Source organism: Pinus tabuliformis, chromosome 6, assembly GCF_031772625.1.
Source record: "Pinus tabuliformis cultivar Carrire ecotype Pingquan chromosome 6, CPIR1, whole genome shotgun sequence".
Lineage (NCBI taxonomy): Eukaryota > Viridiplantae > Streptophyta > Pinopsida > Pinales > Pinaceae > Pinus > Pinus tabuliformis.
In genome coordinates, this window is record NC_142292.1 from 118,730,863 (window position 1) to 118,751,208 (window position 20,346).

A 20,346-nucleotide genomic window follows, 5' to 3' on the forward strand; every position below is an offset into this window, starting at 1 on the left:
TTCATCAGTTGGATGTGTATGTCAAAGTTTCTTTAACTGTTTCTGCATGGAATTCTCCAAAACAAGTTTCTGTGGCACAAACATTGAAACTATAATTCCCAAGGATAGAGTTGGTAAACATTACAGGTTCGTTGGGACCGTTTAGCTCCGTCACTACATACTTAATGTACCTTTCATGATCAACTCTTAGCATATCGCCCTTCCCCTTCTGAGGCAACAAGAGATGGGACCAATCAGTTGAGAAGTATCCATTCAATTTTGCTAACCAATCCCTACTAAGCAGCATTCCATAAGCCTCGGGTATATCGACTACCACTATATCAATGACGTGTGTATTATGGTTTAGCAGTCATCGGGATCAATACATCTTTCAATTCCCCAATTACTTTCACATTTGTCCTGTCTAATTGCATGATTTGAGTACCAGTTTTCTCAGGTATTGCATGGAGTCTTTTAACAACAGCGTAAGGCATCACAGTGGACGAGGCACCTGAGTTTACCAAGCAATTGTGCATGTTCATGTTGAAGATTTCAAATGTGATAAGGAAAGGGGAGGTCATGGATTTTGATTTCCTTCCTATCATGGTTGCGCTGACATCTTGGGGTTTTCGAATCATTTTTGATAGGGTGGCTTCCATGGTTGTTGGCTTTTGGGTTGAGCTGGGAGTACTAACAGGTCTGGTGACTGACTTTTGGGTTTGGCTGCTCCGGGTGGCGGGAGTTTTGCAGTTTCACTCATTCATAGCTTTCAAGAGCAAATCTCTTTGCTGCGTTAATTTCAACAAATCAAAGTATGTGATATTAGCCCTAGATTTCTTAAGATCATCCACAATATTGTAATCAATGTTATAAACAGGATAGGGCAGAGTAAACATACCAATTTTGCCATTATTAAGTGGGAGTTTACCTTTTTGAGTCGCCTTCATTGCAGTGGGAGATGCATTTTCTTTCTCTGGATGGTTTGCCACTGGGGTATTCTTGGACTGACCACTAGGTCTACCCTTCTCAACAAGAACTTAGGGAGTGGGTGCCTTCATAGGGCGAACATCTTTCTTGGTCTAATGTACAGGCTTCATCACACTAGCAAGTGGCCCTTTGCTTTGTGTGTGGATTTCATTAGTGTGGATCTCTGCCATATTGTCTCCTTGGTCATCATCGTTCTGATTTGTATAGAAATCCCACAGTACGTTGATTTGAGATTCTTCTTTCAAGGGCTCTTTTACTTGGTATTCTTCCTCATCTTCTTGTTCCAGCTCTAGCTCCACTATAGGTTCTTCTTGGTTAAAGAGTGATCCAATAAGAGCTGGCTCTTCTGTACTTAAATTCTCTTCATTGGGTGGAGTAGGCAATGCAAGTGGACCATGACCACCTTCTTCCTTCTTACGATAGAAAGGTTTGAAAGGTTTTATGTTGTTATACTCTCCTCCACTCCCGCTTGTACTTTCTCCAGAATTCCTTTTCATATCGATGACTGTATTTGTCAACTTCTTAGTGATTCGATACAAACCTTCTATATATGTGGTATCCTTTTCTTTGGTTTCAGCCCCTTTGTTATCACTCCCATTACTCTTCTTGGATGCTTGAGATGATTTCTTTTCTCTGACTGTATGATAGTATGTTGTGAGACTGAGCATTTCATTCTCGACTTTTACTGCTTCATCGATAGCACCTTGTAAGGTTTGTGCGTTGCTCCTTTTGACCCACATCGCAGTAGGGACAGGGAGAGCAATGATGTAGAATTCCATGAGCACCTCCTCAGTAGGTCTAGCGGTGGCCAGGATTCTGTTGAACAGGGCGTTGAACCATATGTTAAAATCTTTGACCTTTTCTTTGGTTTCCATTTTCAAACGAGATAGTTCTCGAACTAAGGCAGCAGGGGTTTTTTCATTGCCATACTTGTCTAAAAAGGTCTGATGAAAGGCAGCCCACGAAGTGATTGATCCTGTTCTCAAGCTAAAGTACCATGTGGAAGCTGCACCAATCAGGGTAAAAGGGAATAGGTGACAAACTATATCTTCATCAACTACCCCCAGTATGCGCACGAATAGGAAGAAAGAATGAATATGGTTTTCAGCGGTGTCGCTCCGCTCAGGGTCGAATTTAGGCAATACTCTTTCTACATTCTTGGGTAAGGGTTGTTGCTGCCTAGGTATTGTTGTGGCGTCCTAAGCGAGCCAAGGAGGAAGTGCTCCCGGAGGAGGTGGGAGTTGGTTTCCACCTGGTTGAGGAATATTAGCCATATCGAGGATAGGGATATCCTAGTTGAGGGTTTCTTCATTAGGATTTTCCAAATCAGGCCAAGGATTGCCCTCAGAAGGAGAATCCTCAGGGATTTATTCCCAAGGAGAGTCGATACTCTGCAAAGAATCAAGCACAATATTTTCAAGAGAATGGGTTGCAGATGTCTCTTCGTTTATGTGATAGACCCTTGGCTTTCTTTTTTCTATTGAAGGTAACCAATGAAAGATAGGGAGCTGTGATGGGGTACGAGCGTAAGCCCGAGTAAGTCTTCTGACTGGTTTTTCCTGAGTGACAGGATACTCCCACAGTGTCTCTTCGTCGAAATGAGGCTTTTCCGAATGAGAGGAGGGTCTTTTCGACCTTCACTATCCATGCATTAATATTTTCGAGTCCATACGAACATCTATAAATGAAATCATAAAAAGTTGTGGACAGCGGTTCAGGCCCTCCTTCTAGCGCTAATTTGTTGACATGGTGAATTTTTGCGATATCAACAAGGGGAACTAACTCGATCGCAAACCCCAATTAGACCTGCTTTCGTTTGGAATGGCTGGTTCCAACGAGTTTTAAGGGACCCTGTAAACTGTTAAATGACTGTTGATTTGGGGAGAAGACTTCAATTAAATCAACAAAATAAAACAGCCAACCTATATGTATCAAATTCTATCTAAACTATTTCTAACTACTCTAGTCTATATCCTAACTATCCTAAACTATCCTGCATGAGCAAAAAAAACAGAGGTTAAACATTATATATAAATCCCAAGTCCAAATGAATCAATTACCGGTCCACTTAAGAACAAGGTTGTATTAAATCCTAATTGCAATCCAATCATTCATATAGGAATTCCTAACTATCCTAAACTATCCTGCAGGAGCAAAAAAAACAAAAGAGGTTAAACATTATATATAAATCCCGAGTCCAAATGAATCAATTACTGGTCCACTTAAGAACAAGGTTGTATTAAATCCTAATTGCAATCCAAACATTCATATAGAAATACACATTCCATTTTATGGAAGAAAAGCTTGCAAATGATGTCCAACATAATTTTGAATTAGCAACCTTTCATGATTTAACCATGATGTTGAATCATATTCAAATAACCAAACATAACCATGAACTATAAGTTATCAGTATGCAAAAAAACAAATATACATTTGCATTTATCTCAGCAACAACATTCTGATCAAAACACATAAGAGAATAGGAAAATCAATTTGAAACACAGGCTCCTCATTGAACCAAGTAGTCACTCTTTATTCACAATAAATCAGAGTTGTTTTTCTTTTTTCAAACAAAAAGCCCCTCTCTCCTATCTGGAGGTAATACTTATGCAGCCCTCAATCACCCTCCCTCTTCCATGACCTTTCATTTTCCCCATTAGATTACACTGATCAACGTATACATATGAGAACGGTCAGTGAAATTGCTGACACATCGAGGTCACCCTTGGTGGAGCGTTCTCCTTCGTAGGGAAATGAATGGATGCCTTTGGAATAGAGGAGGATTGCATATCATCTCCTAGCACCTGTGTGGAGTGGTTATCATTCTCTGTCATTTCTTGAAGGAAACTGAAGATGATGTGCTCATCATCCCACATCTGGGATGCTTTGTGATGTATCTGGAAATGATGACATCTTGATGGACTAGTGTTGTCACGAGTGCTTCCACTGAACTGAAGGATTGCCTCCATTATGCACTTTGGCAGTACGTCTTCCCTTTCGCAGAGTGTGTTTTTCAATGCTGACACTGGTGGAGCAGAGGTGTCATCTAGATACAACTCATCTTTATCTGTTACCAGGTCTGCTCGAATTTGCCTGCAAAATAATTTATATCATCTATGACTATGAGACATATGGAAAACATGCCTACTTGGGCGCCATTCCAGGAAAGCTTTCTGGTTTTTCTGGGTTTCATGAGTAGAGTCCGATTCCAGAGTTACAGCATTTTCCGAGGAGGGGAACAACCCCAAATCCTCACTTGATTCCAGTAGCAGCAGCAGCGCATCAGTTCTCCAGCAGCTTCCATGCAGTTCTGAGAGGGGCCATTTCATTGCTATTCTGAGTATATTTCTTCACTTGCTTGGTGCAAGTCGAGGTGCTATCTTCCTGATCACCTCTTGTACTCTGTCTATTACTCAGTATAATAAAATGGCTTAGCATTTCTCACTGCATTTCTTGAGTTTTTACGTTTCATGTATACATTGTTGTTTGCTGCACTATCGTTATTTCATCTTTGTGAGTTTTCCGGCTATTATACCACTTGTACGTTTTTCTGGTTGGCGTTCGCTGGTGTTTGAGAAATATTCTTGGAAAGGGATATTCCAATAAACTTGTAGCTCCCACCACCTTTTACCCCTTCATGTTTGGTCACATAATTCCACAGAGGTGTCAATGCAACTTTCACCTCTTGCATTTCAATGTCCTCTTCATCTCCTTCCTCCTCATCATATATTGGGTCACTCATATGGGGACCACTATCCTCTTTTTTTTCTTCCCTTCTATTCCTAACCCCCCTTACCATCATGAAAACCAAAAGTGGATTGATATATAAAAGCCAAAAGAACACCATTTTGGAATATGAATATAGATGGACAACCTGCAATGAAATGAACAAGAAGAAAGAATGGGAAAGAGTAGGAGAGGGAGGAGAAAAAATACGAACGACAATGACAAAAAAATGAGGGAGTTTGGGGTTTTCACTTACCTCTTTAGCTCTTGTAGATGGAAGCTCTTCTTTACTCTTTCAAGCTCCTCCTCCTTCACTGCTCCTAGCTCCTCCTCCTTCACTCCTTCAAGCTCTCTTCATGCCTCTTTTCTTCAAGCTCTCCAAAGATACGAGAGTGACGAAAAGAGGAGGAAATGACTTTTACCCCCATCTATTATTTCCCTAACTCACCTTAAACCCACCCCCAACTCAAGTTAAACCAAGAAAAGAAAAAGAATATTGTGTCGGTCTCTACGGAACTACCCATCGGGCCTCCAATCTGCTTAGGATCCATTCCTAATCCAAGGCAGATCCCTGTTCCGAACCGCGGTTCGGAAATCCGGAACCGCAGATAAAGCCCATGTGGTTTTGAATTTCCAAGAACCGGTGCAATCCGATGGAACCCCCACAAATCCATACAAGACGCAATTCCGCCTTTGGAACCTTATGGGGGGGAAGGATCGTGCAACATTGGGAGAGAGCACTGAGTGGAGCATAAGTGGTGAGCTATGATGTAAAGTTATTTGTGGGCCATCATATGTTGCTAGCCAGCCGACTGTCAAATGAGGAGAATAATTTTCTCCTATGGGTTACCCACTTTTGGTGGGTAATACTCATACTACTTAAAATATGCTTCGAGGTGATTACAACACAAAATACGTGCAAATAACATATAAAACCATTGACTTCTCTCCAACCATGTCAACCTTGTTAAGTTTGACCAACTCAACTCCCAATAAATACTTCAAGGTAATTCCAACTCCTCGAATAATTTGCAAAAAACATATTTGTTTTGCAAAACCATTGACCAATTTACTAAATCCCTGTGCATAATAAAAGTGCACCATGGAGAAGTGTGCCATTCTCCCCCAAAATAGTAATATAATACATGCATTCCTTGGAATTTGTGCCGAAGAAGGGAGTGTTCCATCGAAAACCCTAATCCTCCTCCAATAAATCCCTCCAAATGTGAAAAGATGCCAAATGTAATAGGGTGCCCAAGTAACATTTGAATGGTTAAATGAACATCAACATGTGTGCACAAATGTTAATGTTCTACCAGAACCATAGTCCATCTCCAAATAATCTTTCGAGGATTAAATCACCTTGAACATGTGTGCCAAATAGGGGGTGCACTCCATTAAAGTGTTGTACCATGCAAATAAAAATTATATCTCTTAGCAAAGCCCCACCATGATAACAACAAAATGTAAACTCCACCTAGGCTTGAACCTAGGGTGCACCATCATCAATTGACTAATATATCATATACATCATCTATCATTAGGTAATGGCCACATCATCAAAGAAACATGTAGTACCTGCCCCCAACTTTAAGGAAAAAACACATCAACAATGGTGTTAACATTGTTAAAAACATTCCTTCTAGGCAATGTTTTATATCACCTGAGAAAATCATACCAAGACAACATGCATCATCCCACCGCACCAACATCATAAAAGAAATAGACATAACAAAGTGCTAACTCCATCCAATCATAAAGTCTGTCATCACACATCCACAACATGAGCTCCATGTAGAACTCCCCCTCTAGGGCACATGCCAGCCAACATAATAACGTCATCCTACAAAGTCATTAGGATGCTCCAAGAAGAGGTCCCATGAAGATATATCTCGCCCAAGTCCATCAAAATCTCCAAGGGACTAGCAGCAAACCTCATCGATGTGATGAAAATCACATTGTGTAGCCTCATACAATATGATATTCCAATATTTCTCTCTTGAAGTATGTGATATGTAACATAGGTTTGAGAAATTTAAGTTGACCTTTGACATGCAATATTCTTGTTTATGTAATGCTCTGGATATACCACATTTATTTTATTTCAACATGTCAGACCAAGCCAACGTGGTCGATAATGGTTAGCGAAGAGAATCCATTTACAAATTAGATTAGTGTTTTATATATATATATTACTTTAAAGAGGCGATCTGAATAAAGTCCATTGTAAGAATCTATTCTTCTTGTTTTATTACTATTTGTTAAGTTCTTTTTCGTTTTGGATTTCTTTAAGAAATTTTAGTGTTGTTTTATCCTTCTAGATTTGGGCAGGATGACATGGAGAAATTTAAACTTTTCTTATAACTTGGCATAACAGGCAGAATCAATTAATGAGACGAATGAGTCTGTATTGAAGATTGCGCTGGATCATGGTAAAACAGCAGGGTTAATTAAGCCTCATGATCGAATTGTTGTATGCCAAAAAATAGGCAACTCGGCTGTAGTTAAGATAATTGAGCTTGAAGATTAGTCTGATACAGGAAGCCATTGGCAGATTTTAGTCTCGTGTACAGCATTTCCTTGGGTATATGCCAAATGTGCTTAGCTATATCTGAACTGTGAATTTTGAAGAGGTTTCCTTTTGCGTTTCAAATTCATCAGCAAAGCTTTCTCTGATGAAATCAGCCAATAATAAGCCGTTTTCAGCATAGGCTGCAAATTCACAAGTTTAATTAAGAAAGTACTGCTTAGATCTTTTTCTAATACATATGATCTGATTTCATATGGCTTTTATTTAGGAGCCTGTAATATTCAATTCTAAAAGTAGTTTTGTTTCAGATGAAGAGCTAGGTCCATTATTACGAAATATTGTTGTAAGCAAAGAGACAGGAATAAATGTCATATTTTTGTGATAAAAAGAACAATCATTGTGTAATCTGAGGAATGGATGTAGAATGATTAATAGATTAGAATGATTAATAGATCGTTTTTCTCTAATATCGGGAGTATTTTATTTTTATTCCAAAGTTTATCCTTTTTAATTGAACTCGGCCTTTCATAACATCTTTACACTGACGAGGACAGATGTTTTCAGAAGTGTGGGTTCTGGAGAAAGACATTTCATTGGCTATTTTAAAACAGCAGCCTCTGAATCATTTCATGGGTTGACAAAATCCGTTTGTAACAATCTGTCATTCTCAGTTTTGATATCTTACAATGTTTGCTTCTTGGCCGTTGGGGTAATAAATTTTGAGTTGGAGTTATTAGTAAGAATAACTTGTATTTTCCCTTTGATGGAATGGAGTTTTCTTGTAGTAGTCTGAAATCTGCATTCTTGAGATATGAAAGTCTAAAAACAACTCTGTACTGGGAATTTTAAGTTTGAAAATGCTGCGATGCAATATAAGTGGCTCAGAAATGAGGGAGAAGTTAGTTTCACAATGTTTTGAGAGTATATGGACATTATTCATTTCTTTCTTTCATTTCAGGATTTTGCATGGTTCTTTGTACTTTTAGATCCTGAGAAAAACCTGTTGCAACCTTCATTAAATGAAAAAATTGAACAAATAGTTGATTGCACATGTCAAGGTCTGTTCTTGACAGTAACTGACACAACAGTAGTTGCTTTTCCGAAACTATTCCCAAGTCTGGATCTAATCGTTGTATTTAAGCCACATTCAGGTACCAGGTGATAAATAAATTAGTACTCCAGAGAAATTATTTGCATGTGTTGTAACCGACCTCACTGTGGTTAATAACCAGATTATTCTCTTTACTGATATCTGGTGTCTTGTTACTTCCAGCTACGTTCTATATGTGTTAACGTTTGTAAACATTTTAGGCAGAACAAATCTGGTTTACAAATACAATTAGAGGGATATGAAAAGCAACTCAGTTTTTTCAGGTTGTGCCTACAATATCAGAATGCTGCGAATACATTATATAAATAAATTCTAGTAGGAATTTTCTGGTTTTCTAGATCTATCGAGTACCTAGATTAATTCCACGATAACCTTCCAGCTATAGAGGGGTCTAGAAAGGTTTTTCCCTTAGCTTTGTGAAGGTCATTTACCGAGCTCTGTATACATGATGACCTTGTGTGATTCAGCTCTACAAAGATAAGACCACCTGAAAACTAGAGGGTTGGTCTAATCTTTTCTGTGCTTAAGATTAGAGTATATGTAATGCAAATTATTTTTAAAATTTTAGGTTTGAAAGACGCCAATGGGAACTATAATTGAGTGAATTCCGTGAATGCGTGCTTTCCTCTTTCCTTTACATTACTGAAGGGAAAATATTTGTATTTGAGTTGGATAATCAGAGTGTTAATATAAAAAATTCCATTTATAGAAAGGATTTACTTAAAGAAATTGGTATTTAAAATTGCCTGCTTTTTTTTCCTTATATTACCGAAAGGAAAACATTTGTATATGAGTTGGATAATCAAAGATTAATATAAAAATATTTATTTAAAGAAATTGGTATTTAAAATTGTAAGAAATTAGACAAGTTAAAACAGTGATTTCCTAAATAGATTTGTTTCTATTCAACCATACAATTATCATTTAGAGTTCTCTATAATGATTAGAAAAGGCCTCAAGGAACTAAATAATTCACAAAATTTGTTGTTCAGCCAATTAAAAGAATAAACTAGTTAAAGAAGATCAGATTTTATTTATTGTCAATAGTTTCTGGAGTGAATTGTGTGTATTAGCCTGAAATGTCCAATGTTTTGAGTGGACACTCAACCCATCATGAAGGACAAATAAACTTAAATGAATGAAACAAGTTAGGAAAGAAAAAGGTGATCATGGGTTAACCATTGGAGGGAAAGGAGGTAGGGCCGTGGAGAGGGAGGTCAAAAATGGGTAAGTGTCCACTCGAAATGTTGGATGTTTCAAGTTAATACACAGTTCATTCTGGAAAATTATCAACAATACGATTGGCTGAAGAAATCTACTCTTTAAAAGTTTTTATTAATAAAAACAATATTGAATTTGTCCAATACTCACTGCCCCTCGTTGTTGATCATTGATTTGACTATGCTTAGAAACCTCACTCTACCAAATCAAATGACCGATCACTCTGGTGTGTTCTCCAACTAGCCCTCAAGCCTCCTCTTATACTTTTGTTGTTGGTCCTTCAACAGTCGAGATTAAATCTCTAGTCAACGGCTAAGATTAGATTTGGCTTGATCCATGAATTGTGGAACCTTCTACCCATTAATATTTTATTTTTCCTAAGTTTAGGCTTAAGAACTCCATTAAAACTATTAATTATTTTAATATCTCTCAAACCGGCTAGAATCTGCCCAAATCATTTCTAAGTCTTGGAGATCTCATGTGCTTCAGCCTCTCCATCAATTTTCATGGCTAGAGCACATTCGATGCTACCCCAAATCAACAAATAATTCATCTACATACAACACCAAAATAAGAAAATTAATTTGAACAAATATATAATATAGGTTAGTATGTGCTTCTCTTTTGGAAAAGACCATACTTTGCAATTTTTTTCTATATTGGAATACCATGCTCTCTGTTCAAGGATTCTTAAACTTACACTCATAAGACTCCTTTCCATTTACCACAAAGCTCTGAGGTTGTACTATGTACATTGCTTCTTCAATAACCCCATTAAGAAAAGTTGTCTTCAAATCCATTTGATTATTCCTCCGCCCCATAAATGAATTCGAGGACATAACAACTTTAATAGAAGTGTGCCTAGCAAAGAGAAAATGCCTTCTTATAGTCCATTCCCTCCCTTTGGGAGAACCCTATTGCCACAAACCTCACTTTGCCCTTCCCAATGCTATCATCTGCAACATGCTTGATTTTACAGAGCCATCTATAACTCACAGCTTACTTCCTCCACTGTCTTGGTACTATGTCCCAAACATAATTCTTCATAATGGATATGTACTTCGTTTTGGCATCCCATCATCTGTACTAGTCTAATGGCTCCTTAAAATTGGAAGACTTGGAATATAGAATGTTGCTTATCATTACCTATAGTTTGGAAACATTTTCAGAGCTCTACTTTCTCTAAAAGTGCACCTAAGAATCTCAACATGCTCCCGAGCTTCCCTCAATATTTGATTGAACTATCGAGGTCTTTTGAAAAAAGTAGAAGGGTTTGTATCTCCTCATCTTCACCTAAATGTTGTTGTACTACCTTGGAAATCACTTTTGACCTTGACTCGACCATCAAAGCCTCTTGCTCCTCAGACTTACCCTTCTTCTTTCCCTTAGCCTTGCTTGGTCCTTTACCTCTACACTTATATGATTGACCAAATAAAGCTAGGTCATCATCACCCTCCTTGTTTCCCTTTCTTTCATTTGAATATCCTCCTAGATATAATTATCCCAAAGCCTCTCAAAGTTAGGAAGTTTTTCTTGAGCAAAGTTACTTTTGACAAATGGTTCCCATGAAACTAGGAAACCATTAAGTAACCTTCCCTCAATTTGGTCATCTTTATGAATTTGAGTTTTTTTGTAATATCATCTTCCTATTTATGTTCTGACTCTAGAAAAGAGTAACTAGAGCATCAAACATCTCCTTTGTCATCTTTCTCTCAAATAAATGAGGGATCAGATGGTCCTTTATGACATCATCATCTACTTGCCCTTCACTTCCCTTTTTTTTGAGTCGTTGAGTCTTGTGGATCTATATGTGGAATAATGTCCTTGACGATATCTTGGAGATCATTTTTTTAAAGTAAGAGTGCATGCAAACTCCAACCGGTTGTCCATCAAGTGTTGGTTCCCTTGCGGGTCAATGAGAATTCTCCAGCTCCTGCACCTTCAAGGCAGTTAGAGGCATCAAAATAGAGTGTCCAAAATGTAGAATCTAATGTTACATCAATTGAACTACTATCTAAGAAATTAGTCCTATCATCTACTATAATACAGGATAGTTCATCAATTGGATGTGTATGTTAAAGTTTCTTTAACTGTTTCTGCATGGAATTCTCCAAAACAGGTTTTTGTGGCATAAACATTGAAACTATAATTCCCAAGGATAGAGTTGGTAAACATTACAGGTTCGTTGGGACCGTTTAGCTCCGTCACTACATACTTAATGTACCTTTCATGATCAACTCTCAGCATATCACCCTTCCCCTTCTGAGGCAGCAAGAGATGGGACCAATCAGTTGAGAAGTATCCATTCAATTTTGCTAACCAATCCCTACTAAGCAGCATTCCATAAGCCTCGGGTATATCGACTACCACTATATCAATGATGTGTGTATTATGGTTTAGCAGTCATCCGAATCAATACATCTTTCAATTCCCCAATTACTTTCACATTTGTCCTGTCTAATTGCATGATTTGAGTCCCATTTTTCTCAGGTATCGCATGCAGTCTTTTAACAACAGCGTAAGGCATCACAGTGGACGAGGCACCTGAGTTTACCAAGCAATTGTGCATGTTCATGTTGAAGATTTCAAATGTGATAAGGAAAGGGGGAGTCATGGATTTTGATTTCCTTCCTATCATGGTTGCGCTGACATCTTGGGGTTTTCGATTCATTTTTGATAGGGTGGCTTCCATGGTTGTTGGCTTTTGGGTTGAGCTGGGAGTACTAACAGGTCTGGAGATTGACTTTTGGGTTTGGCTGCTCCGGGTGGCGGGAGTTTTGCAGTTTCACTCATTCATAGATTTCAAGAGCAAATCTCTTTGCTGCGTTAATTTCAACAAATCAAAGTATGTGATATTAGCCCTAGATTTCTTAAGATCATCCACAATATTGTAATCAATGTTATAAACAGGATAGGGCAGAGTAAACATACCAATTTTTCCATTATTAAGTGGGAGTTTACCTTTTTGAGTCGCCTTCATTGCAGTGGGAGATGCATTTTCTTTCTCTGGATGGTTTGCCACTGGGGTATTCTTGGACTGACCACTAGGTCTACCCTTCTCAACAAGAACTTTGGGAGTGGGTGCCTTCATAGGGCGGACATCTTTCTTGGTCTGATCTACAGGCTTCATCACACCAGCAAGTGGCCCTTTGCTTTGTGTGTGGATTTCATTAGTGTGGATCTCTGCCATATTGTCTCCTTGGTCATCATCGTTCTCATTTGTATAGAAATCCCACAGTACGTTGATTTGAGATTCTTCTTCCAAGGGCTCTTCTACTTGGTATTCTTCCTCATCTTCTTGTTCCAGCTCTAGCTCCACTATAGGTTCTTCTTGGTTAAGGAGTGATCCAATAAGAGCTGGCTCTTCTGTACTTAAATTCCCTTCATTGGGTGGAGTAGGCAATGCAAGTGGACCATGACCACCTTCTTCCTTCTTACGATAGAAAGGTTTGAAAGGTTTTATGTTGTTATACTCTCCTCCACTCTCGCTTGTACTTTCTCCAGAATTCCTTTTCATATCGATGATTGTATTTGTCAACTTCTTAATGATTCGATGCAAACCTTCTATATATGTGGTGTCCTTTTCTTTGATTTCAGCCCCTTTGTTATCACTCCCATTACTCTTCTTGGATGCTTGAGAGGATTTCTTTTCTCTGACTGTATGATAGCATGCTGTGAGACTGAGCATTTCATTCTCGACTTTTACTGCTTCATCGATAGCACCTTGTAAGGTTTGTGCGTTGCTCCTTTTGACCCACATCGCAGTAGGGACAGGGAGAGCAGTGATGTAGAATTCCATGAGCACCTCCTCAGTAGGTCTAGCAGTGGCCAGGATTTTGTTGAACAGGGTGTTGAACCATATGTTAAAATCTTTGACCTTTTCTTTGGTTTCCATTTTCAAACGAGATAGTTCTCGAACTAAGGCCGCAAGGGTTTTTTCATTGCCATACTTGTCTAAAAGGGTCTGATGAAAGGCAGCCCATGAAGTGATTGATCTTGTTCTCAAGCTAAAGTACCATGTGGAAGCTGCACCAATCAGGGTAAAAGGGAATAGGTGACAAACTATATCTTCATCAACTACCCCCAGTATGCGCACAAATAGGAAGAAAGAATGAATATGGTTTTTGGCGGTGTCTCCCCGCTCAGGGTCGAATTTAGGCAATACTCTTTCTGCATTCTTGGGTAAGGGATGTTGTTGCCTAGGTATTGTTGTGGCATCTTGAGCGAGCCAGGGAGGAAGTGCTCCCGGAGGAGGTGGGAGTTGGTTTCCACCTAGTTGAGGAATATTAGCCATATCGAGGATATGGATGTCCTAGTTGAGGGTTTCTTCATTAGGATTTACAAATCAGGCCAAGGATTGCCCTCAGAAGGAGAATCCTCAGGGATTTATTCCCAAGGAGAGTCGATACTCTGTAAAGAATCAAGCACAATATTTTCAAGAGAATGGGTTGCAGATGTCTCTTCGTTTATGTGATAGACCCTTGGCTTTCTTTTTGCTATTGAAGGTAACCAATGAAAGATAGGGAGCTGTGATGGGGAATGAGCGTAAGCCCGAGTAAGTCTTCTGACTAGTTTTTCCTGAGTGACAGGATACTCCCACAGTGTCTCTTCGTTGAAATGAGGCTTTTCCGAATGAGAGGAGGGTCTTTTTGACTTTCACTATCCATGCATTAATATTTTCGAGTCCATACGAACATCTATAAATGAAATCATAAAATGTTGTGGACAGCGGTTCAAGCCCTCCTTCTAACGCTAATTTGTTGACATGGTGAATTTTTGCTATATCAACAAGGGGAACTAACTTGATCGCAAACCCAAATTAGACCTGCTTTCGTTTGGAATGGCTAGTTCCAACAAGTTTTAAGGGACCCCGTAAACTGTTAAATGATTGTTGATTTGGGGAGAAGACTTCAATTAAATCAACAAAATAAAACAACCAACCTATATGTATCAAATTCTATCTAAACTATTTCTAACTACTCTAGTCTATATCCTAACTATCCTAAACTATCCTGCAGGAGCAAAAAAAACAAAGGAGGTTAAACATTATATATAAATCCCGAGTCCAAATGAATCAATTACTGGTCCACTTAAGAACAAGGTTGTATTAAATCCTAATTGCAATCCAATCATTCATATAGGAATACACATTCCATTTTATGGAAGAAAAGCTTGCAAATGATGTCCAACATAATTTCGAATCAGCAACCTTTCATGATTTAACCATGATGTTGAATCATATTCAAATAACTAAACATAACCATGAACTATAAGTTATCAGTATGCACAAAAACAAATATACATTTGCATTTATCTCAGCAACAACATTCTGATCAAAACACATAAGAGAATAGGAAAATCAATCTGAAACACAGGCTCCTCATTGAACCAAGTAGTCACTCTTTATTCACAATAAATCAGAGTTGTTTTTCTTTTTTCAAACAAAAAGCCCCTCTCTCCTATCTGGAGGTAATACTTATGCAGCCCTCAATCACCCTCCCTCTTCCATGACCTTTCATTTTCCCCATTAGATTACACAAATCAACGTATACATATGAGAACGGTCAGTGAAATTGCTGACACATCGAGGTCACCCTTGGTGGAGCGTTCTCCTTCCTGGGGAAATGAATGGATGCCTTTGGAATAGAGGAGGATTGCATATCATCTCCTAGCACCTGTGTGGAGTGGTTATCATTCTCTGTCATTTCTTGAAGGAAACTGAAGATGATGCGCTCATCATCCCACATCTGAGATGCTTTGTGATGTATCTGGAAATGATGACATCTTGATGGACTAGCGTTGTCACGAGTGCTTCCACTGAACTGAAGGAGTGCCTCCATTATGCACTTTGGCGGTACGTCTTCCCTTTCGCAGAGTGTGTTTTGCAATGCTGACACCAGTGGAGCAGAGGTGTCATCTAGATACAACTCATCTTTATCCGTTACCAGGTCTGCTCAAATTTGCCTGCAAAATAATTTATATCATCTATGACTATGAGACATATGGAAAACATGCCTAGAAAACATGAATCTCGTGTTTAAATCATCAAATGTGAAAGAATCCCCCTTTCCCTTTTAATTTATGCATTGATTAAGTCCCGTGAATGTAAATCCGATTTACATTGCAAATCCTTGCAAAACACAGAGCGGAGCCCAAAACCCGGACTTGAAATACTATGGGTGGGAACCTATACCCTATCGGGTCCACCATATGGCATTTCCCATAAAAAACCGCGACCGTATCACTTTACCAAATACACAAGAAACACAGGAAAAACCCGCGTCTGGGACGTATACCCAGACTTCAAATTTTATATGCCCGAGCCTAAAATTATCAGCGAGTCCGGCGTATGGTGTCACGCCTTATGCATGAGTGCTAGACCCCACCGACAGCGATTTGCGATGGGGAGGGGCAGACCTGATATCATATATATTAGGTTTTATTTGGATCGGCGAGTCCGCCATATTGCATATTGCAATATGCGCAGGCCTAGGGCCCCGTCGATTGCGATATGCGATTAGGCCGGACCCGATATATATATATATATATATATATATATATATATATATATATATATGTATGTATGTGTATGTATGTATGTATGTATGTTATATTTAATAGCCCGGTGGATCTACAATGTATGATTTCCCTTTGTTTTTTCGAAAACACAAGAAAGTATGGGAAAACCCCGTGTCCGACCATAAGGCCAAACCTGAAATGTTATATGCTCTAGTCTATAATCATCGACAGGTCCGAGGTATAACGATGTGCCTTATATATAAGCCCGAACCCTACCGATTGCGATATGCGATTAGGAGGGCAGACCCGATAGAATATATATTGTGGTTAATATAGTCGTTGGGTCCAGAAGACATACGCACCCTTTATATACATAGCTTTGGGGCTTAGCCAATAGCGATTTGCAATGGGGCTCCAGACCCGAATATATGCATTTGGGTTAATAAAACTTGTCGGATCCGAAAGCGATGAATGCATTGTGTTAATTGCGATAGGCCCAAAAAAAGGGATTTATGCATGTTTTGCGAAATATTTCCGTTATAAGGAATTATGATGGGAAAATGATGCGATAGAAGGTTTTGAGGGCTTAAAAGGTTCCGATGGGGGAATGAATGGAGGGCTAGGTTGGGTGATGAATGCACTGTGCAGCAGGGATTAAAAGGGGGGACTTGACCATTAAGAAATAAAAATTTGGCCCGACAACGAGTTAAAGTCTCTGGGACTAAACAGATCATTCGGAGAGGTAGAAGGCCAACTTTTAGGGGACCCATTTAGAATTGCTGCCAAGGCAAGTTTTGATAGGGTGGTAGTTGTGGCCACAACAGGATCGTAAAGGTTGAAAAGATCATTCCGCTCATTTGGAAGAGCCTCATTTCGAAGAAGCAAAGATCCCTCTAAGTCTCGTGTTTGGGTCACCCAAAGAAGAGAGACTGTGGGAGTATCTTGTCACTCAGAAACAACCAGTCAGAGTACTTACTCGGGCTTACACTCGTTCCCTCTCTCGACTCCCCATATTTCACTCTTTACCTCCGAAAACTAAAAGAAATCCAAGGGTCTTCCCCATCAGCGAAAAGACATCTGCAGCCCCTTCTCTTGAAGATATTGTGCTAGAGTCCTTTCAAAGTATCGACACTCCTTGGGAAGAAATTCTTGAGAATTCCCCCTCTAAAGGTAATCCCTAGCTTGATTTGGAAAATCATAACAAAGAATGCCTCGAAGAAACCTTCAACCAAAACCTCCCTATAATATGGCTAACGTTCCCCCTCCAGGGGGGAATCCGCCTATACTACCCCCTCCAGGTGGGAATCTGCCTCTACTGCCTCCTTCGAGTGGGAATCAACCCCCACCTCCTCCGGGAGCACTCCCTCCCTGGCTCGCTCAGGATTCCGTAGCGGTACCTGGGCAGCAGCATGCCTTACCCAAGAATGCAGAAAGAGTATTTCCTAAATTCGACCCTGAGCAGGAGACACTGTTGATAACCATATTCACTCTTTCTTCCTAGTCATGTGCATGTTGGGGGTAGCCGATGAAGATGTAGTATGTCACTTATTCCCTTTTACTCTGATTGGCGGGGCCTCCACATGGTAATTTAGCTTGAGAATAGGATCAATCACCTCATGTGGTGCCTTTCAACAAGCCTTTCTAGACAAGTTTGGCGATGACAAAACACCTGCGGCCTTAGTTCTAGAACTATCCCGTTTGAAAATGGAAACCAAAGAAAAGGTCAAGGATTTTAACATCTGGTTCAACACTTTGTTCAACATAATCCCGGCTAACGCTAGACCTACTGAGGAGGTGCTCATGGAATTCTACATCATTGCTCTCCTTGTCCCTACTGCAATGTGGGTCAAAAGGAGTAATGCCCAAACCTTACAAGGTGCTATCGATGTAGTAAGAGTCGAGAGTGAAATGATCACTCTCACAGCATGTCATCATACAACTGAAGAAAAGAAAGCCTCTCAGTCATCCAAGAAGAATAATGGGAGTGATAACAAAGTGGTTGAGATGAAAGAAAAGGATGCCACATATGTGGAAGGTTTGCATCAAATCATTAAGAAATTGGCGAACACAGTCATCGATATGAAGAGGAACTCTAGAGAAAGTACAAATGGGAATGGAGGAGATTATAACAACAGAAAATCCTTCAAACCTTTCTATCGTAAGAAGATAGAAGGTGGTCATGGCCAACTTGCGCTGCTTGCTCCACCCAATGAAGGGATTTTAAATACGAAAGAGCTGGCTCTTATCGGATCGCTCCTTACCAAAGAAGAACCTATAATGGAGCTAGAGCCAAAACAAGAAAATGAGGAATAATACCAAGTAGAAGAGCCCTTGGACGAGGAATCTCAAATCATCTATAAAAATGAGAACGATGACGACGAAGGAGATAGTACGGCAGAAATCCACACTAATGAAATCCACACACGAAGTAAAGGGCCACTTGCGGGCGTGATGAAGCCTATAGACCAGACAAAGAAAGATGTTCGCCCTTTGAAGGCATCCACTCCCAAAGTTCCTGTTGAGAAGGGTAGACCTAGTGGTGATTCTAAGAGTATTCCAGTGGCAAACTATCCAGAGAAAGATAATACATCTCCGACTGCAACTAAGGCGACTCAAAATGGTAAAATCCCACCTAAGAATGGAAAAACTAGTATGTTTACTCTGCCCTACCCTGTTTATAACATTGATTACAACATTGTGGATGATCTTAAGAAATCTCGAGCCAATATCACATACTTCGATTTGCTAAAATTAATGCAGCAAAGAGATCTTCTCTTGAAAGCTATGAATGAATGGAATTGCAAATCTCCCACCATTCTCAGCAGCCAAACCAAGAAGTCGGCGTCCAGACCTGTTAGTACCCCTAATACAACCCAAACACCATCTGCTATGGAAGCCTCTGTCAAAAAATGAATCGAACCCCCCAAGATGTTAGTGCAGCCATGATAGGAAGGAAATCAAAATCCATGACTCCACCTTTCCTTATCACATTTGAGATCTTCAACATGAACGTACAGAATTGCTTGGTAGATTTTGATGCCTCGTCCACTGTTATGCCTTACACTGTTGCTAAAAGACTTCATGCAATGCCCAAGAAATCTAGAACTCGAATTATGGAACTGGACAGAATGAATGTGAAAGTAATTGGAGGATTGAAAGATGTGTTGATTAGGATGGTTGCCAAACCACAGTACACACAAGTCATTGACATAGTGGTAGTCGACATACCCGAGGCATATGGAATGCTGCTTAGTAGGGACTAGTCAGCGAATCTGAATGGTTATTTCTCAACTGATTGGTCCCATCTCTTGTTGCCTCATGAGGGAAAAGGTGATATGCTGAGAGTTGATCGAGAAAGATACATGAAGTATGTAATGACAGAACTAAACGACCCCAATGAACCTATAATGTTTACCAACTCTATCCTTGGGAATTATAGTTTCGACGTTTGTGCCACGGAAACTTATTTTGGAGAATTCCATGCAGAGATAGTTGAAGAAACTACAACAAACACACGGTTGGAAGCTCTCCCCCGTAGTCCGACTGATGAGATACCCTATAATATGGTAGATGATAGGGCCAATTTCGTAGAAGGAAGTTCATTTGATATAACATCAGATTCTATGTTTTGGACACTTTATTTTGATGGATATAACTTCCTAGAAGGTGCAGGTGCTAGGAGCATTCTCATTGACCCACAAGGGAACCAACATTTGATGGCCAGTCGGTTAGAGTTCGCATGCACCAACAACACAGCAGAATACGAAGGCTTGCTACATGGCTTGAAGAAAGCCATTGATATGAAGGTGAGAAATCTTAAAGTTTTGGTGACTCACAGATGATTGTGGACCAGGTAAGGAAAAGGATACATTGCAATTCACCACACCTGGTAAGATACCAACATGAGGTATGGAGCTTAATTGACAGTTTTGATTCTTTTAATATCATACACATACCTCGATGGAAAAACCAAGATGTCGATCTGATGGCTGGTATGGCTACAAAACTTTTGCATGATCTTAGATTAAACAAGAATAAATATTATGTTGAATTGATTTTCAGACCATCCGTACCTGATAACATCTCAAATTGGCAGGTATTCGAAGGTGACGAGCAAATCCTTGAGTTCCTACATTGCGAGAAGACATTCAAAAATGCACTCATTGATGAAAAAGAGCATGACAGGCTTATGAATGAGAGTGAAGACGAGGTAATATCTTTTATTGAGAAATTTATTATCAACAGGTTTGGCATCCCTGATGCTCTCATA

At 39.5% G+C, this 20,346-nt stretch overlaps 1 protein-coding gene across 1 annotated transcript in view; it reads left to right on the forward strand.

Moving 5' to 3' along the window:
• The window catches only part of LOC149257625 (pyruvate kinase 1, cytosolic-like), a 191,346-nt gene extending 182,778 nt beyond the window's left edge, over window positions 1-8,568 (forward strand). Inside the window, exons 10-13 of the mRNA XM_089381138.1 lie at window positions 7,073-7,168; window positions 7,494-7,568; window positions 8,184-8,383; window positions 8,499-8,568. Of these exons, the coding sequence (XP_089237264.1) occupies window positions 7,073-7,168; window positions 7,494-7,568; window positions 8,184-8,383; window positions 8,499-8,568 (441 nt within the window). The remainder of the gene's footprint in view (window positions 1-7,072; window positions 7,169-7,493; window positions 7,569-8,183; window positions 8,384-8,498) is intronic.
• The last annotated feature ends 11,778 nt before the right edge of the window (window positions 8,569-20,346 follow it).